This window comes from Phycodurus eques, chromosome 12 (assembly GCF_024500275.1).
Source record: "Phycodurus eques isolate BA_2022a chromosome 12, UOR_Pequ_1.1, whole genome shotgun sequence".
Lineage (NCBI taxonomy): Eukaryota > Metazoa > Chordata > Actinopteri > Syngnathiformes > Syngnathidae > Phycodurus > Phycodurus eques.
Window position 1 is genome coordinate 7,900,641 of NC_084536.1, and position 16,173 is coordinate 7,916,813.

At 42.0% G+C, this 16,173-nt stretch overlaps 1 protein-coding gene across 4 annotated transcripts in view; it reads right to left on the reverse strand.

Annotated features, from left to right (window-relative positions):
• sema5ba (sema domain, seven thrombospondin repeats (type 1 and type 1-like), transmembrane domain (TM) and short cytoplasmic domain, (semaphorin) 5Ba) overlaps positions 1-16,173 on the reverse strand; it is a 131,039-nt gene that overhangs the window by 45,651 nt on the left and 69,215 nt on the right. For 3 of the 4 annotated variants that reach the window (XM_061692486.1, XM_061692485.1, XM_061692484.1), the window contains exons 5-7: positions 12,904-12,966; positions 6,506-6,604; positions 5,097-5,310 (exon numbers count right to left, since the gene is read on the reverse strand). In XM_061692486.1, the coding sequence (XP_061548470.1) occupies positions 5,097-5,310; positions 6,506-6,604; positions 12,904-12,966 (376 nt within the window). Of the gene's footprint in view, positions 1-5,096; positions 5,311-6,505; positions 6,605-9,865; positions 9,936-12,903; positions 12,967-16,173 lie in introns of those variants that run through there. The other variant, XM_061692487.1, reaches the window with a different exon arrangement.

Consider the following 16,173-nt stretch of genomic DNA (forward strand, 5'->3'; position numbering starts at 1 on the left):
CTCACAGTTCTGAGGACCCGGGTTCAATCCCCGGCCCCGACTGTGTGGAGTTTGCATGTTCTCCCCGTGCCTGCGTGGGTTTTCTCCGGGCACTCCGGTTTCCTCCCACATCCCAAAAACATGCATAAATTGGAGACTCTAAATTGCCCGTAGGTGTGACTGTGAGTGCGAATGGTTGTCTGTTCGTATGTGCCCTGCGATTGGCTGGCAACCAGTTCAGGGTGTACCCCGCCTCCTGCCCGATGACAGCTGGGATAGGCTCCAGCACGCCCGCGACCCTAGTGAGGAGAAGCGGCTCAGAGAATGGATGGACGGATGGCTCCATTTGCACAATATCCTTGAAATTGCCACAAATGCGGCAGAACGAGACCCACGCATAAATACACATAAATGAGAGTACCGCCACTAAGTTTATGGAGACCATAACTGCCACAAGCTGAATGCTGAGACAGTTGATGAACTTTTGGATGATTTCACCTGGAAAATCTCAAATGACATGAATGCTGTCGCTCTTATTAAAACGAAGACAATCTTGAGGCGACTTAGAACACTGTGGAGAACTCTAAATCAAAGTGTAGGTAAGCACAAGGTAAGCGAAGAAAAACTAAACTCCATATTGACTATGACCTCTACAGACAAAGTCTTGTAATTTTAACCAAGAGTTAGTCAGGGCTAGACAGCAACACTTTTCTGAAATCGTCAGTAAGAACCTCAACAATACTCGCACTGTTTGCTGTGGTTGAAATTCTGTTCTTGTTGGATCTCAGTGCGGCTTTTGATACGGTGGATCATAATATACTGCTGAACAGGTTGGAAATGTGTGTCGGACTAAATGGAACAGTCCTTAAATGGTTCAGGTTATACCTGGAGGAAAGGAGTTATTTTGTAACCATTGGAAGTGTTCAATCTCAGCGAATGGCAATGACCTATGGGGTCCCTCAGGGGTCAGTTCTTGGACCCCTCCTGTTCAGCCTGTATATGCTACCCTTGGGTCAAATTCTTCAGAACTTTAATTTTGACTATCATAGCTATGCAGATGACACACAGTTACATCTAGCAGTGTCTCCAGATGACAACAGTTCAATTAAGGTGTTGTGTCACTGTCTAAAACAGATAAATAACTGGATGAGCCAAAATGTTCTTCAATTAAACCACAACAAAAATGATCATTGTTTTTGGCAATAAAGAAAAGAGGATTCCTGTTAGTAAATACCTGGAGTCACTCTCTTTAAAAAGCAAAGACCAAGTCCGAAACCTTAGTGTTCTGATAGATTCCGACCTGCCTTTCAACAGTCATAACAAATCCATTACTAAAACTACCATCTGAAGAACATACCCAGAGTGAAGGCTTGCATGTGTCAAGCAGACCAGGAGAAGCTCATCAATGCTTTTATCTCAAGTAGACCTGACTATCGTAATGGTCTTACGATAGTCAAGACTTGACTAGTCGTCAAGACTTGACTATCGTAATGGTCTTCTGACTGGACTCCCCAAAAAGAGCATTAAACAGCTGCAGCTCATTCAGAATGTTGCAGCTCGGGTTCTGACTAGAACAAAGAGGTCAGAGCATATTACTCCAATTCTAAAGTCTTTACACTGGCGACCAGTCAGTTTGAGAATAGATTTAAAGTTGTGCTACTGCTCTATAAATCCCTAAACGGTTTAGGTCTTGAGTACATGAAAGAACGGCTAATGGAATATAAACCCAGTAGGGCTCTGAGATCGACAGACTCAGGTCAAATAGTAGAGCACAGAGTCCAAAGCAAACACGGTGAAGCAGCATTTCGTTGTTATGCTGCACACGAATGGAATAAGTTGCAAACAGAAGTGACGTTAGCCCCAAGTGTGAATGTTTTAAAGTCCAGGTTTAGAGTATCTCTATTTTTAAATGATATTTCTCCACTGTACGCTGTTTGAATTTTACTTTTATGTTGTTTTTTTTCTCGTTTTAAATTGTTATAAGGTGTTTTTTTTCTTTGTTTTTAAATGCTTTTAATCATGTAAAGCACTTTGTGTATGAAATGCGCTATATAAACAAATTTGCTTTGCTTTGCTTCAATGTTTGTGAAAAAAATCCATAATTTGTGTTACTTTGATCTCCACAAAAGCAAACTCAAACATTAGCTTTGGTGAAATTGTCTTCACGACACTAATCGGCTCTGTAGACCTCGGTCAATCGTGTGAAATGGACATTTCTGCAGCGTCCTGAAATGTGAGCGCAATTTACTAATATTTTTTTTCCTAAAATTACATTTGCAAACCAGCGAGGACGTCAATCCCCCGGGAATCGCTGTCCTCAGCTCATTTGCATGCTGCGCCTCCATTTCACCACAGGCGACATTCAAAGAAAGACTGTATGTGTCCCTTTGTCACATTTCTATTTTACTTCAACGTTTGGCTTTCTCCTGTGTGGCAAACTGCTGGTGTGAAGAAATAATGAGCAGCAAAAACATTCCTCCGCGTTGGCTTTCATTTGTTGTAAGCGATATCGGCGCCTCGCATCTCACGCAAACACAGAGGAGCCATGAAGTGTAATTTTCGCAAATGCACCATCGTCCATAAAGCAGGCTAACGGAGAGCAGCAAGTGGGATGTCGTAAACAAGGAGGCAGTGGAGGTGGAAGAGAAGGTGGTGGGGTCCCGTTTGTGGATATGATGGATCGAGCTCCAGGAAACTTAAGGGACTTTTGGGGACTTGTTAGCAATCACACAAAATCTCTAGAAGTAGTTGAAGGACATCTGGAAACGACCAATATGACCCTAAAATGGGAGCTTCAAACCAAAATGGCTGACTTTCTGTGTCTTTTTGGTCATGGCTTCTTGAGACTTTTTTGTGGGTCTATTCAGATGAATACCAAATTTCATGTTGCTGAGTGAAACTGGCTCCGGGGGCTGAATTTTCAAAGTATTCTAAGGACTCCTAGATATGATAAAATGAAGGTAACATGGCAGCTTCCAATCAAAATGTCGGACTTTCGGCGTCTTCTCTGGCATGGCTTCTTGAGATTTTTTTCATGGGTCTACTCGCGATAGACAAGCCTACTAAATGTCATGTTGTCCAACGAAACTGGCTTCAAGGGCTTAATTTTCCGCCAAAAATATTTCTTGGGTTATTAGTTTGCTGTTTTATGGTGGGTTATCACTCTTTACTGCCATGTTCCACCCACACGCAGCGATCAAAACTCAATTCCTTCACAATTGAGCATCGCCCATCTGTCTAGTATATGTGCTTCCAATTTGGTAGCTATCTGACAAAAAAATTAAAAATAATCTAGCAGGGCTTGAATATAACAGGAATCACTCTAAAATAGCATCTTCAAAGCACAATGGCAGACTTCCTGTTTACAGACATGGCTTCTGAAGAATCTTTTGTGGTTCTACTCATGACAGACATGTCTACCCAATGTCATGTTGCTAAGTGGAACTGGCTTCCATGACTGCATTTCCCCAAAAATGACCAAACGTAAACGCAATTGAGAGCGGTCCATGTGTCTAGTAGTAAGCGCTTTAGTCGTTAGGACACACACACAAGACGCGAAGGGGTTGGTCAGCACCTGGCTGACGACCAATCCCACGAGGAGACAGATTGATTGGATCCAGCCCCCGGCTGTAGCCCCCCACCCCCGCGCTTCGGTCCGTCTGAACCGGTGCGGCGGCTTAACGCTGGAAATGAGATTTTCATTCTCACCTTCCAATCCAGCAGAAAGGCAATTCTGTTACACTGACAGCCCTTGTGTGTGCAGGTGTGTGTGTGTGTGTGTGTGTGTGTGTGTGTGTGTGTAGTCAAGCCCATGTGTTTATTTTTGTGTGTTTGTGTGTGTAGTGTGGGTACACGTGTAGGTGTGTGAGTGTCTAATCATGTGTGTGTAGTAAAGTACGCTTTTTGTAGCTGTGTGTCAGTGTTTGTGTGTGTGTGTGTGTGTGTGTGCGCGTGTATTGGGATGTGTGTATGTGTGGGTAATGAGGTGTGTGTGTGTGTGTGTGTGTGTGTGACTGCAGTAAGGTGAGTACACGAGAGTATCGTTCTCCCTCCACTCACCTAAAGTGGAAGTAAACCCTAGATATCAAAACTTTCTGTTATATTGCAAATGTGCATACCTTCTTTATCTGATGTTGTGTACTTAAATCTACAAAGTATTTATTTACACACACAAAAAAAAACCTTTTAAAATACCGCATCGTAAGCCGCCATTTTTACGTCATTCCGTGTGCAAAAGTCCTGAGAATGTGATGTGGATCTGCCCCTCCTTGTCACAGCTGGTGTAGCTACTAGCTAGCGTCTTCCCTGACATTTGAGCAAGCCTGGCTTGTTAAAATGCATCGGTAGGAACTGCAACTGTGTCAGGCTGTCAGCATCTGAGTGTGCAGATTCCTGTTGGCCTGTTAAACCGCCGCGGAAAAGTACTCCATCGGTCACTCGGGCAGCTAGGTGCTAGCTACTAAAGTCGCCAAGCTAGTGCCATAGTCTACCATTTAAACAATGACAGCATAATAAATTAGTGTTTTTTTTTCCTTTTCTTAAGCCTATTAAATTAGCGATTGAACATGATTTCGAGATGGTGTTGTGTTGATGTTGGTGGCAACAGTATATGATAGTAATATAAACTGCGGTCAGTCCAGGCGCCAGTCAAGGAGTCGTGGTAGGCTGGCGGGGTCAGCTGCTGTCACTTGTGCCGGCAGCCTCCAATGAGTCAACTTCAAAATAAAAGCCTAACAAGGCAATGATGTCCAAGATATTATTGGTGGACCTTTTACTTTGAAGTCAGTTTTGCCTTTCCGTCCCCTTTAATAAAGTAAGACGTGGAAACCCAGGCAGCTAACACACACACGCACACACACACGCACGTACCCCCCAGCTGTGAGGAATAACTGATCATCAGTCTACACTCTCCACTATGGCGCCCCTCGTTGCCCTTCCAGAAACTTAATGACACGTCTCAAATGGTTCATGCTTCCTCACCTTCATCTGCACTTCCCTTCCTTCTGATCCTTGTCAACGTCACATAAACAGATGTTTCCTACTTGAGATAAACACTTTCAACGTGATCAATAGAAATCAACGCTACGACGAGAAGTCACAAAAGAAATCAAGTTTACCGTTGAGCCACTTGGAGTTGTACTGTGCGGTGCGTAGCGGCGGCATCCCCCCCAGGCTGCGGTAGATGACGGGGTCACGTCCCGAGAAGTCGATGACGGTTGCGGCGTACAGCTCTCCGCGCTCCGTCAACACGGCCGTGGAGTTGTGGCGAGGGTCGTACGGGCAGCGAGCCACGCCGTTCACGCGCTCCAACACCTTGCTCATGTTACCCACCTGGAAAAATGTAGTTACCAAGCAAGCTGGTTTACAGAAAAAAAAAATAAAAGTCCGAATATTACATTTAAGAAAATGAAGAGGGATTGACCAATTATCAGCCAGACCAATTATCAGCCGGGCTGATATTCGGCATTTTGACATATCGGCATCTGCCTTTTCAAAAAATCCGACAGCCGATGAGAGCTCAAAACTGGGTAAACTTCAGCGAACAATTAATTTATTGATTTATTTAAAATATATATGCACCCTTGGAACTCCTTGCACTTTTTGTTTTTATTTGAACTTAAAACAAATACATTTTACACCAGTACTTCAATTTATGAGTGGCTTAAGTTTTCAAGAAATGACCCGTCGCGCGGCCGAATTTTCACTTTGACCTACGAGCAAATATTTGAGATATGCGCTCTAGATGTTGGGAGAAAACTTCACAGCAATCAGCAGTTTGGCAGAGTAAAAAATTCCTCACAAAAGAGGCTTTAACATGCTTAATGCCACTCCCATTTGGTTTACTCTAAAACTCCACGTAAAACAAAGAAAATTACAATTACTGCCTTACAAAAGTCCACTAGCTCAATGTCATCACATAATAGGAAACACCATAGTGATGATTTGATAATGAAACTACCATTGATAATGCGGTAGTTACAAATTAAATATATATATATATTTTATAAAAAACTGAAGCAACACAAGCAAAAAACGACAGAACCACTTAATTTTTGTAAATTATGGTTAAAGTCTTCTAAAATGAAAAGAAAATTAGATTTAATATATATATTGACAGATTTATTTTTGTCTCATAAGTTTTATGCCCTATTCTGATAAAATTAAAACTATTTTCTTTATGTAATAACGTAAAAGTTCATTTGTAAAATAAATATTTAAACTTTATTTGTTCAAAAAAGATTTTTTCATAAAATTGCAAATTTCTTTACATAAAATTATAACTTTATTGTGTTGTTTAAATATTTCAGCCTCACGTAAAATTACGACTTTATTCTCATGAAAATTTGACTTAAATCTCATAATTATGTCTTTACTCTGGTACGTCAATGACTTTCCAATATATATATATATATATATATATATATATATAAAAGAGTAGGGTGAAATTGAATTCAACTTTGCGACACCACCTCGGTCATGTTTTTTTCCTGACATGGGAGTTTTCTCAAAGGTTCATACGTGGTACCTCTCTGGAGGTGCAGAGGGGCTGGAAGGCGTTGGTCCCGCAGGTCATGACTTGGGTCTTGTTGACCAGCAGCACTCGGATGTAGTTCTGACACTCTATCTGCATCAGAAGTCACCAAAAACACAGACACTGAACAATGAGTGTGCGCCTGCAGGGGCGTGTTTGGGTCATTTTCATATAAAGGTATAGATTAAAAAAAAAATAATAATAATAACTTTCAAAAGTTTTTATGTCTCCCATGCTGAAACAGCCACGCTTAAAGTCCTATTTTCAAAAAGGTATTGATGATTTCTGTTCTCCCCGTACCTGCGTGGGTTTTTTCCGGGCACTCCGGTTTCCTCCCACATCCCAAAAACATGCACGTTAATTGAAAAAACTCTAAATTGCCCGTAGGTGTGAATGTGAGTGTGAATGGTTGTTTGTATGTGCCCTGCGATTGGCTGGCAACCAGTTCAGGGTGTACCCCGCCTCCTGCCCGATGATATCTGGGATAGGCTCCAGCACGCCCGCGACCCTAGTGAGGAGTGGCGGCTCAGAAAATGGATGGATGGATATTGATGATTTCAAATTCAGGCATTCACAGTACAGGCAATCCTTATTGACAGAGCACAAATGGTGGCGCCCACTGAAATACACTTCTTGTATAAGAGGAAAGACAAAACTACATAAGGGTACAGACATAAACAGATTCATAAAAATCCTGTGATTTGCACAATTTACATGTGTTGCCTTTCAACACCTGCGGGTACAATTGCATAAATGATTCTAATGAGTCATTAAACCCATTATACTCTTGTCTTTATGCCATCGTAATAACGGTAAAGACATGCAATAGTTTTCAAACACTTTCAAAAATTCATACATATTCATTCATATTTAAAAAATAACACCATTTATTTTGCTGTCTGCTCTTGTCGTAATGCAAAATGGCTGCCTCACCGTTGCACTTCAGCTCAGAGATCCTGCCGGTGTATTGCAACAAAATACAGTGGCATTAACGGTAAAGAGAGCTTGAGTGACAAAGAGCGTCCATTCATAAAAGATGCAAATAAAGGAACTCTGAAGACACTAAGATAAATGTGTGATAGTTTTGATGGAAAAAGCATAATGCAATGCAATTATATGCAAAGCAATAGGAGAAAAATCCTATAGAGTGGAACCTCAATTTACCTGACCCCGGTTTAATGGATATTGGAAGTAACGGACCATGTGGAGAGTACATGTGTGAGTAACAGTAATAACATTTTCCAGTTGTCACTTAAACCAGCTTTGACAAAGTCTGTTAGTTGGCAATAACTATATGACTAGATCCAACCAACAGATGTGCTTCCCGTGCCTACGTGGCAGACATGATGAACGTGGCGACATTCCATCAAAGGCAATGCATTGACATTTGTCTATGTTGAATGTGGCAACATTTCCAGGCCATGCATTGACGTGGCGGCCATGATGGCAGGTGTTCTATCTATTGTCATATAGGGAGAGAGAGCATCATGGCGTCAGCGTTAACTTTAAGAGGAATATGACAAGTGTCTGGAGTCTGAAACATGCTATTTTCCCTACAGTAACAGTATTTTCTGTCAAGCCGTTCGTCTATGGCAACAGATTTGGAAGTAGGAAGCACACTAATTCCTTGCAGGTCATGGAAGCGACCCGCCTTGGCTCGCCTATCAGTATGTCAACAATGTCACCAGCATACCAGCTTGGTAAGTTTGGATGCAATTTAAAACTTTTAAAACATTGTCAAGCTTTTATATATTTATTTTCAATAACTTTGTAAGCCCGGATACATGCAGAGGGTTGCGTCAGGAAGGGCATCCGGCTTAAATCTTTGCCAAACAAATATGAGCGTTCATCCAAATAATTCCATATTAACAATGTCTGCCACCGGCGCAGTTGACCTACAGGGCGCCGGTGGAAATTCAGCTACTGTGGGTCAAAGACAAAAGGAGAGGTGGATGGATAAAACTGAATGTGGGGACTTTGAATATTGGGACTATGAAAGGAAACGCTCGGGACTTGGTTGACATGATGATTAGGAGAAAGTTAGATATACTGTACATCCAGGAGAGCAAATGGAAAGGTAGTAAGGCTCGAAGTTGAGGGGCAGGGTTCCAATTATTTTACTGTTGTGTAATTGGGAAGAGATATGGAGTAGGGGATATTTTAAAGGAAGTGTTAGCTAAGAATGTCTGAAAAGAGTGTCAGAAAGAGTGATGAAGCTGAAACTTGAAACTGAGGGTGTTCTGTTTAATGTAATTAGTGGTCATGACCCACAGGAAGGATGTGAAAGAGAAATTCTGGAAGGAGCTAGACGAAGTACAGTAGTTCTGAGCATCGCAGACACACAGAGAGAGTCCTGATTGGTGCAGATTGTAATGGAGATGTTGGTGAAGGAAACGGGGAGGGCGGTAAAGAAGTGATGGGTACGTCCAGGAAAGGAACTTGGACGGACAGATGATGGTAGACTTAGCAAAAAGGAGGGAAATGGCTGTAGTGAACACTTTTTTTCCCAGAAGAGGCAGAAACATCAAGTTCCCTACAAGAGCTTAGGTAGAAGCACACAGGTGGATTACATCTTCTGCAAACGATGTAATCTGAAGGAGGCTACTGACTGTAAGGTAGTGGTAGGGGAGAGTGTAGCAAGACAGCATAGGATGGTGGTGTGCAAGATGACTCTGGTGGTGTGGAGGAAGATCAAGAAGACAAAGGCAGAGCAGAGAACCATGTGGTGGAAGCTGAGAAAGGAACAATTTTGTGTGGCTTTTCGAGAAGAGGTGAGACAGGCTCTCGGTGGACCACCAAAGGGACACAAGATAGTCAGAGAGACAGGCAATACAGTACTTGGTGTGTCTTCTGGTGGGAAAGCGGAAAAGGAGACTTGGTGGTAGAACTTCAAAGTACAGGAAATCATAAAAGGAAAGAGATTAACTAAGAAGTGGGAAAATGAGAGGACCGAGGAGAGGAGACAAGAATACATGGAGATGCGATGCGTAGAGCGAAGTTAGAGGTGGCAAAAGCCAAACGAGGCATTTGATGACATGTATGCCAGGTTGGACACTAAAGAGGGAGAAAAAGATCCCCACTGGTTGGCCAGACAGAATAATACAGATCGGAAGGATGTGCAGCAGGTAAGGGTGATTAAGGAGGGAGATGAAAATGTGTTGACTGGTGCCAGTAGTGTGCTGGATAGATGAAAAGATTACTTGGAGGAGTTGATGAATGAGGAAAATGAGAGAGAAGGAAGAGTAGAAGAGGCAAGTGTGGGGGACCAGAAAGTAGCAATGATTAGTAAGGGGGAAGTTAGAAAGTCACGAAAGAGGATGTAAAATGGAAAGGCTGTTGGTCCTGATGACATACCTGTGGAGGTATGGAAGCATCGAGGAGAGGTGGCTGTGGAGTTTTTGATCAGGTTGTTCAACAGAATTCTAGCAGGTGAGAAGATGCCTGAGGAATGGAGGAAAAGTGTGCCGGTGCCAGAGCAGCCGACCTATAAAAACTCACTTCCAGAATAATTTGTCCAAATTTGTCTCAATTTACGTATTTTCAAAATTTGTTGAAGAACATTTCCGTGTGACAGTCATAATCATAATCGTTCAGTTGTGTCCATCTCTTCATATAATAGTATGTACAATAGTACACTGTATGTATTTGGGGTATTTGAACTCTTTTTACATAAAAACGATTATCAACCATCAATTAGGGCTGCACAATATTGGAAAAAAAAATACATTGTGACTTTTTTCTAAACCTGCGATATATATTCCATTGTGAAACAATACAGGATCAGTGTTGGGAAAGTCCAATTTCTCTGCGAACTACTTCAAAGTTCAGTTCACAATTCAAAAATTAACTAGTTGAGTTCATAGTTCATAATTCAACATTTTGAATTACCGGTCCAAAAACCAACTAGCTTAGCGGTTGAGTTAGTTTAGTTCTTCTATGAATTGCCCAACTAAAACCAACTTGTTTTTTTCAATATGTTGCTGATGGGCAATTACCCTTAAAATATTGTCTTTTCAATTCCCCATTGTTGCCACTCATTCAGTCCACACTGGTAGCCAGGACTGTATTCCTTGATGTGCAAACAAAAAGATGCAACACAGTATGACAGGAACGATGGTGAAATGACTGATAACGTTGTATTCCCAGCAGCTCTGGCTGAGTATATTAACAAAATATTATACATGCTATATATAGATACTTATCTGCTCTTATATTACAAAATAAAATAAGTTCCATATTATCACAGTGTGCTCGTACCATGTCAGAGTGCCAACCTACAAAATTTCACTTGTCGTTGCCAGGCGGGAACCCGGGAACTATAATTATAGTGTGAGTGGTGGGTATGCCAGAACTAAGACAAGGGCGTGCAAAATCCTCTCGGACCGTCTGCACGCCGGTCACCAGCTCTTCCAGCTCCTTCCCTCAGGTCGGCGCTACCCATCAACGCAAACTAGAACTAGTAGACATTCCAACAGCTTCTTCCCTCTTGCGATCAACCTCTTAAACACCTAACCTATAATTCTATTACAACAAGCTGGAATTTTTTTGACTTGAGTTTGTTGTCACATTTCTGTGGGGCCAATTATGTATTACTCGTGCACTCACTGTCGTTGTCTCGCCATGCTGCACTATTTGCATATACTGGCCACTCATGCCAGAGTAGCATCTGCTCCATTTGCACACTGATTGAGGAGTATCTGTAACATTTGCACAGCCAACATTGTCCCAGATGATCGCACTACTCGTCACTTTAAACCGCATACACTCCTTGAAGTCTCGGCGCCCTTTGGACAATGGTCATTGCACCGGACTATTGCAATATTAGTCATTCGAACTGCTCTAAGTGCTAGAGGACTCTGCATCTTTTTGCACAATTGTTTTTGTCAATGTCTTTATGTCTCCAAAGTGTTCTGTAAATTGACTGTCTGTTGTACTAGAGCGGCTCCAACTACCGGAGACAAATTCCTTGTGTGTTTTGGACATATTTGGCAAATAAAGATGATTCTGATTCTGATTCACATTTCTTGGCTTGACTCCTGGTTACACTACAAATATTTATTAATATAATAATATACTTGGTGGCATGGTGCGCAACTGGTTAGCACATCTGCCTCACAGTTCTGAGGACCCGGGTTCAAATCCTGACCTCGCCTGTGTGGAGTTTGCATGTTCTCCCCGTGCCTGCGTGGGTTTTCTCCGGGTACTCCGGTTTCCTCGCACATCCCAAAAACATGCATGGTAGGTTGACTGAAGACTCTAAATTGCCCATAGGGGTGAATGTGAGTGGGAATGGTTGTTTGTTTATATGTGCCCTGCGATTGGCTGGCGACCAGTTCAGGGTGTACCCCGCCTCCTGCACGATGATAGCTGGGATAGGCTCCAGCCCGCCCGCGACCCTAGTGAGGAGAAGCGGCTCAGAAAATGGATGGATGGATGGAAGATAACCTTTAGTAGTCCCAAAATGGGGAAATTTGCATTGTTTCAGCAGCACTATTTGATACACGCTATAAAAAGATTGCATGCAAGAGAAGACATTTGGCTGCAAATGTGTCCGCCATTACAAGGTTGATGCAATAAATACATTAAAATAACAAATATTGAAGCTATAATTAATTTAAACTTCCAATTATAGACTAATGATTCTGTTGTGCAAATGAACAGTATGCAGAATTAATTTTATCATGTGACATAATATACTGCAATAACTGTCCTGCGGTAATGTTCGTCACATAATTTTTAAAATATGAACATTAAGACAAATTGTTTCGGAAGTGAATTTCTATACGTTGGCAGCTCTGCAGTCATAGCCATAAATGCATTTTTTTTTACTAGGAATTGGCATTGCAGTTTCCCCCACCAGTTCGGCTTTCGGTTTTCAGCCTTGGGGTTCCCATTTTCGATTCCGGTCAAGAATTTTGATCTCGGTGTGTCACTAGTTTCAAGCCTTGGTTATTGGTTCAAATTAGGGATAAAATTCCAATCCTGGGTTAGCGTTTCAAACAAGAGTTAGTGCTTCAAATGTGGTTTCAAACTAAGGTTAGGGTTGTACGTTAGGTTTCCAAGCCTAGGTTAGACAATATAGGGTGTAAACCTTGGTAACAGATTCAAACTGGGGTTAAGGTTTCAAATTAGGATTTCAAAGTGAAAATGCGGCTCTGGCACTTGGCACTCTACCACTGCACTTGGTGGCCAATGTTAGGGTTAACAAAAAAAAAAAAAAAAAGCAAACAATCCCAAAAAACTGGCACCGATTGGTTATTTTCACAAATGTGAAGTGCTTGGTGGAAATGAGGTTAAGGTTTTTACAGCAGGAAAAAGAAGTGCAGGGGAGGAAGGAGGAGGAGTGGGGTTGGAGTGTCCCTTCAAGCGCTGACAGGAAGTGTGGACCGTACCTCCGTCTTGCCTTTGCTCTGACAGGACCTCCTGGTCTCGTCGTCGGGCGACCATTCTGTTACCTAGGCAACCAGAGAGAGAGAGAGAGAGAGAGAGAGAGCGAGGGAGAGAGAGATGGCGGCATTGTTACCTCTGGGAGACAGAGCTGACGACAACCTGTCAGACAGCACATTTGGAGTACGACACAACATTGGAAGATTGATTAGCATTAGCATGTTACTCTTTGTCCAATCAGACATCCCACTTGGAGAAATATTGCGCAACAACAGCAACACTTGAACCTGATTGAGTAGGAAGCTTGATTAGCATTAGCATTAGCATTAGCATGTCACTCTCTTCCAGTTCCCATTGTCCAATCGCTGTTGACGACGATTAAGGATGGAGGAATGCAGACGTCAACGTTTTGCTGTCAATACACAAAAAGAACAATTTGACCAATCGGTTGTGCCGCTACAATGATTGTAGTCTATTCCATCCAATGACGGAACAAACAGTCAGAGCCCGAGGGAAGGAAACCTAAGGGAGTCAAGTCGCAGTAAGATTTCACCATGCATGCCGACTGAATGGGTGTTGGGGGTTAAAACCTCTCACTGCTGTCCGCCTTTTATCAACTAACTGACTGACTGACCAAATAACTACCTGACCTGCTGAATAAACAACAGACTAACCAGCCGACAAACTTGCCACCAACCACCTAACAAAGAACCAACTGGCCGCTCAACTGACTGACTGACATACTAACTTTCTTGCTTTCTCTTGTATTTTTTTTTTTATTAATAGAGGGACAATATACCTTAATAAAGATCCATCCATTTTCTGAGCCGCTTCTCCTCACTAGGGTCGCGGGCGTGCTGGAGCCTATCCCAGCTGTCATTGGGCAGGAGGCGGGGTACACCCTGAACTGGTTGCCAGCCAATCGGAGAGCACATACAAACAAACAACCATTCGCACTCACAGTCACACCTACGGGCAATTTTAGAGTCTCCAATGAATGCATGTTTTTGGGATGTGGGAGGAAACCGGAGTGCCCGGAGAAAACCCACGCAGGCACGGGGAGAACATGCAAACTCCACACAGGCGGAGCCGGGGATTGAACCCGGGTCCTCAGAGCTGTGAGACTGACGCTCTAACCAGTCGTCCACCGTGCCGCCCCTTAATAAACATCTCAACAATAAAAAAATAAATGCATCCAATGATAGCCCATGGGCTAATTTCCATTGGTAGTCTCTCTGCCAGAAGGAGCACGGCATTGTGACCTGGTATATAACTAACTAACCTACCAACTAACTAGCCAATTAACCAACTAGCCAACAACCTTATTCAAAAACCCACAGACTAACCACCTAACAACTACCTACCAACAAACAAACTACTTACAAAGAAACAACTGACCAACCAACTGTCAGACTAACAAACTAAAAACCAAATTAACTACTACTAGCGATTAACCAATTAGATAACTATGCAACTCAAAAACCAACAGACTAACCAACTAACTGACCACCTACTTGACTGACAAACGAAGAAACTAACCAACCAACCAACCAACTTACTAACAAAGAACCTACTGACCGACCAACCAACAGACTGGCTGACAAATTAACAAAGTAACCAACCTACCAAATAACTAGCTAATTACCCAACTAGCTATCCACAAAACTAAAAAACCAAGACACTAACCAATCACCTAAATGACTGTCAAATTAAACAATAAACTGACCAAACCACCACAAACAAACTGATCGCACTATCAAATGAGCTCACTAACTTAACCACTGACCAACATCCTAAATATAACTAACCGACTGAACAACTGATTAAGTACTTGTCAGAGAGCGTCCATTGCTTTCAACGCAACGTTCTAAGTAAAAGCGTTTCTAATTTCACACGACTGTCCCGCTTTTGATACTACCATGGTAGCCAGGAAATTGGCAGGTGGACTTCAGGTAGGAAAATGAGTAAAATTCTGTCTTTGGCTTTAATTAAAACGAAACAGATGTGTTGCCGCATTGCATGCTCCCAAAGACTCAGCAGGATGGTCTTAAGGGGTTGTCATGGTGGGGTGGTTATGGTAGGGTTGTCACGGTGGGGTGTTCTTGGGGGGAGCTCAGCTGGGAAAATATTCTTTTGACTTGGTTTGTTTTCACAGATTCATTCTTTAATGATATTTCTACACACTTTTAATTGGATCTTAAGAGACTCGTCAGGTGACACTACGTTGGCACTTTAATCTGGCGACCACTTTTTTTTTTTTTTTTTTTTTTTTTTAACTCCGACTGGGATCTGAAATCCCAGAACATCAAACATATGTTAATTAGTCAGAGTTGTAATTACTTATTCTATTCTTTGAGCCATTTATCACCATGCCGGCGCACACACACAGCATGAACAAAGTTATCATTCACGTGATGACTATTTCATCATTTTGTACTAAAAACACATCAACAATAACTGAATTCCCACTGCAAGCACATTTTACTTTGTATTTACTCAATTCATCTTGATCAGCTGTATTTCTTTCTTTATTTTTTTAGTGATTGACTGGCCAACCAACTAACTAAATAGCTAACAAAGAACCAACTACGTAACTCATTTACCACCGACAGTAACTGACTAACCAACCAATTAACCAAATGGACAAACTAACCACACAAAGAAGAGAACAAACCCATCAACCGTCCATCTAACCAAAACGACAACAACCGACTAACAAGCTAACCGGCTAACAAACAAACTGATCTGCCAACTAATATAATAACTGCCCAAACAACTTACAGTAGAAATGAACTGACCAACAACCAGCCAACCAACCGACTAACAAACTAACTTACAAAATGCCCAATCAGCCAACCTACATACTAACAAACTGGCGAACCTACCTACCAACAAACCACCTAACTAACAACCAGCTAACAAGCTAACTGACTAAACAACAACCAACCCATTTAATTTTAAATGATTACAAACCAAGGTGTTGATCGGTAGAGACTGGTTATAATCCGTAGTGACTGATACTAATAGTGAATGGTAATGTCTGCTAGTGACTGGTAAGTACTGTTAGTAGGGGTGTAACAATTCATTTTAACGATTTGATTCGTATCTCGACTCATGGTTACCAATTCGATTCAGGGACGATATTGGTTCCTCTCGAACGAGAGGATCCAAAATGATTCAGTGGCTTGAAATCAATTCAGTAGCTTTGAGGACAAAAATGAAACCAATGTGACTGTGAAATAAATACCTGGATACCAGACAGTGCAGCTGTAATT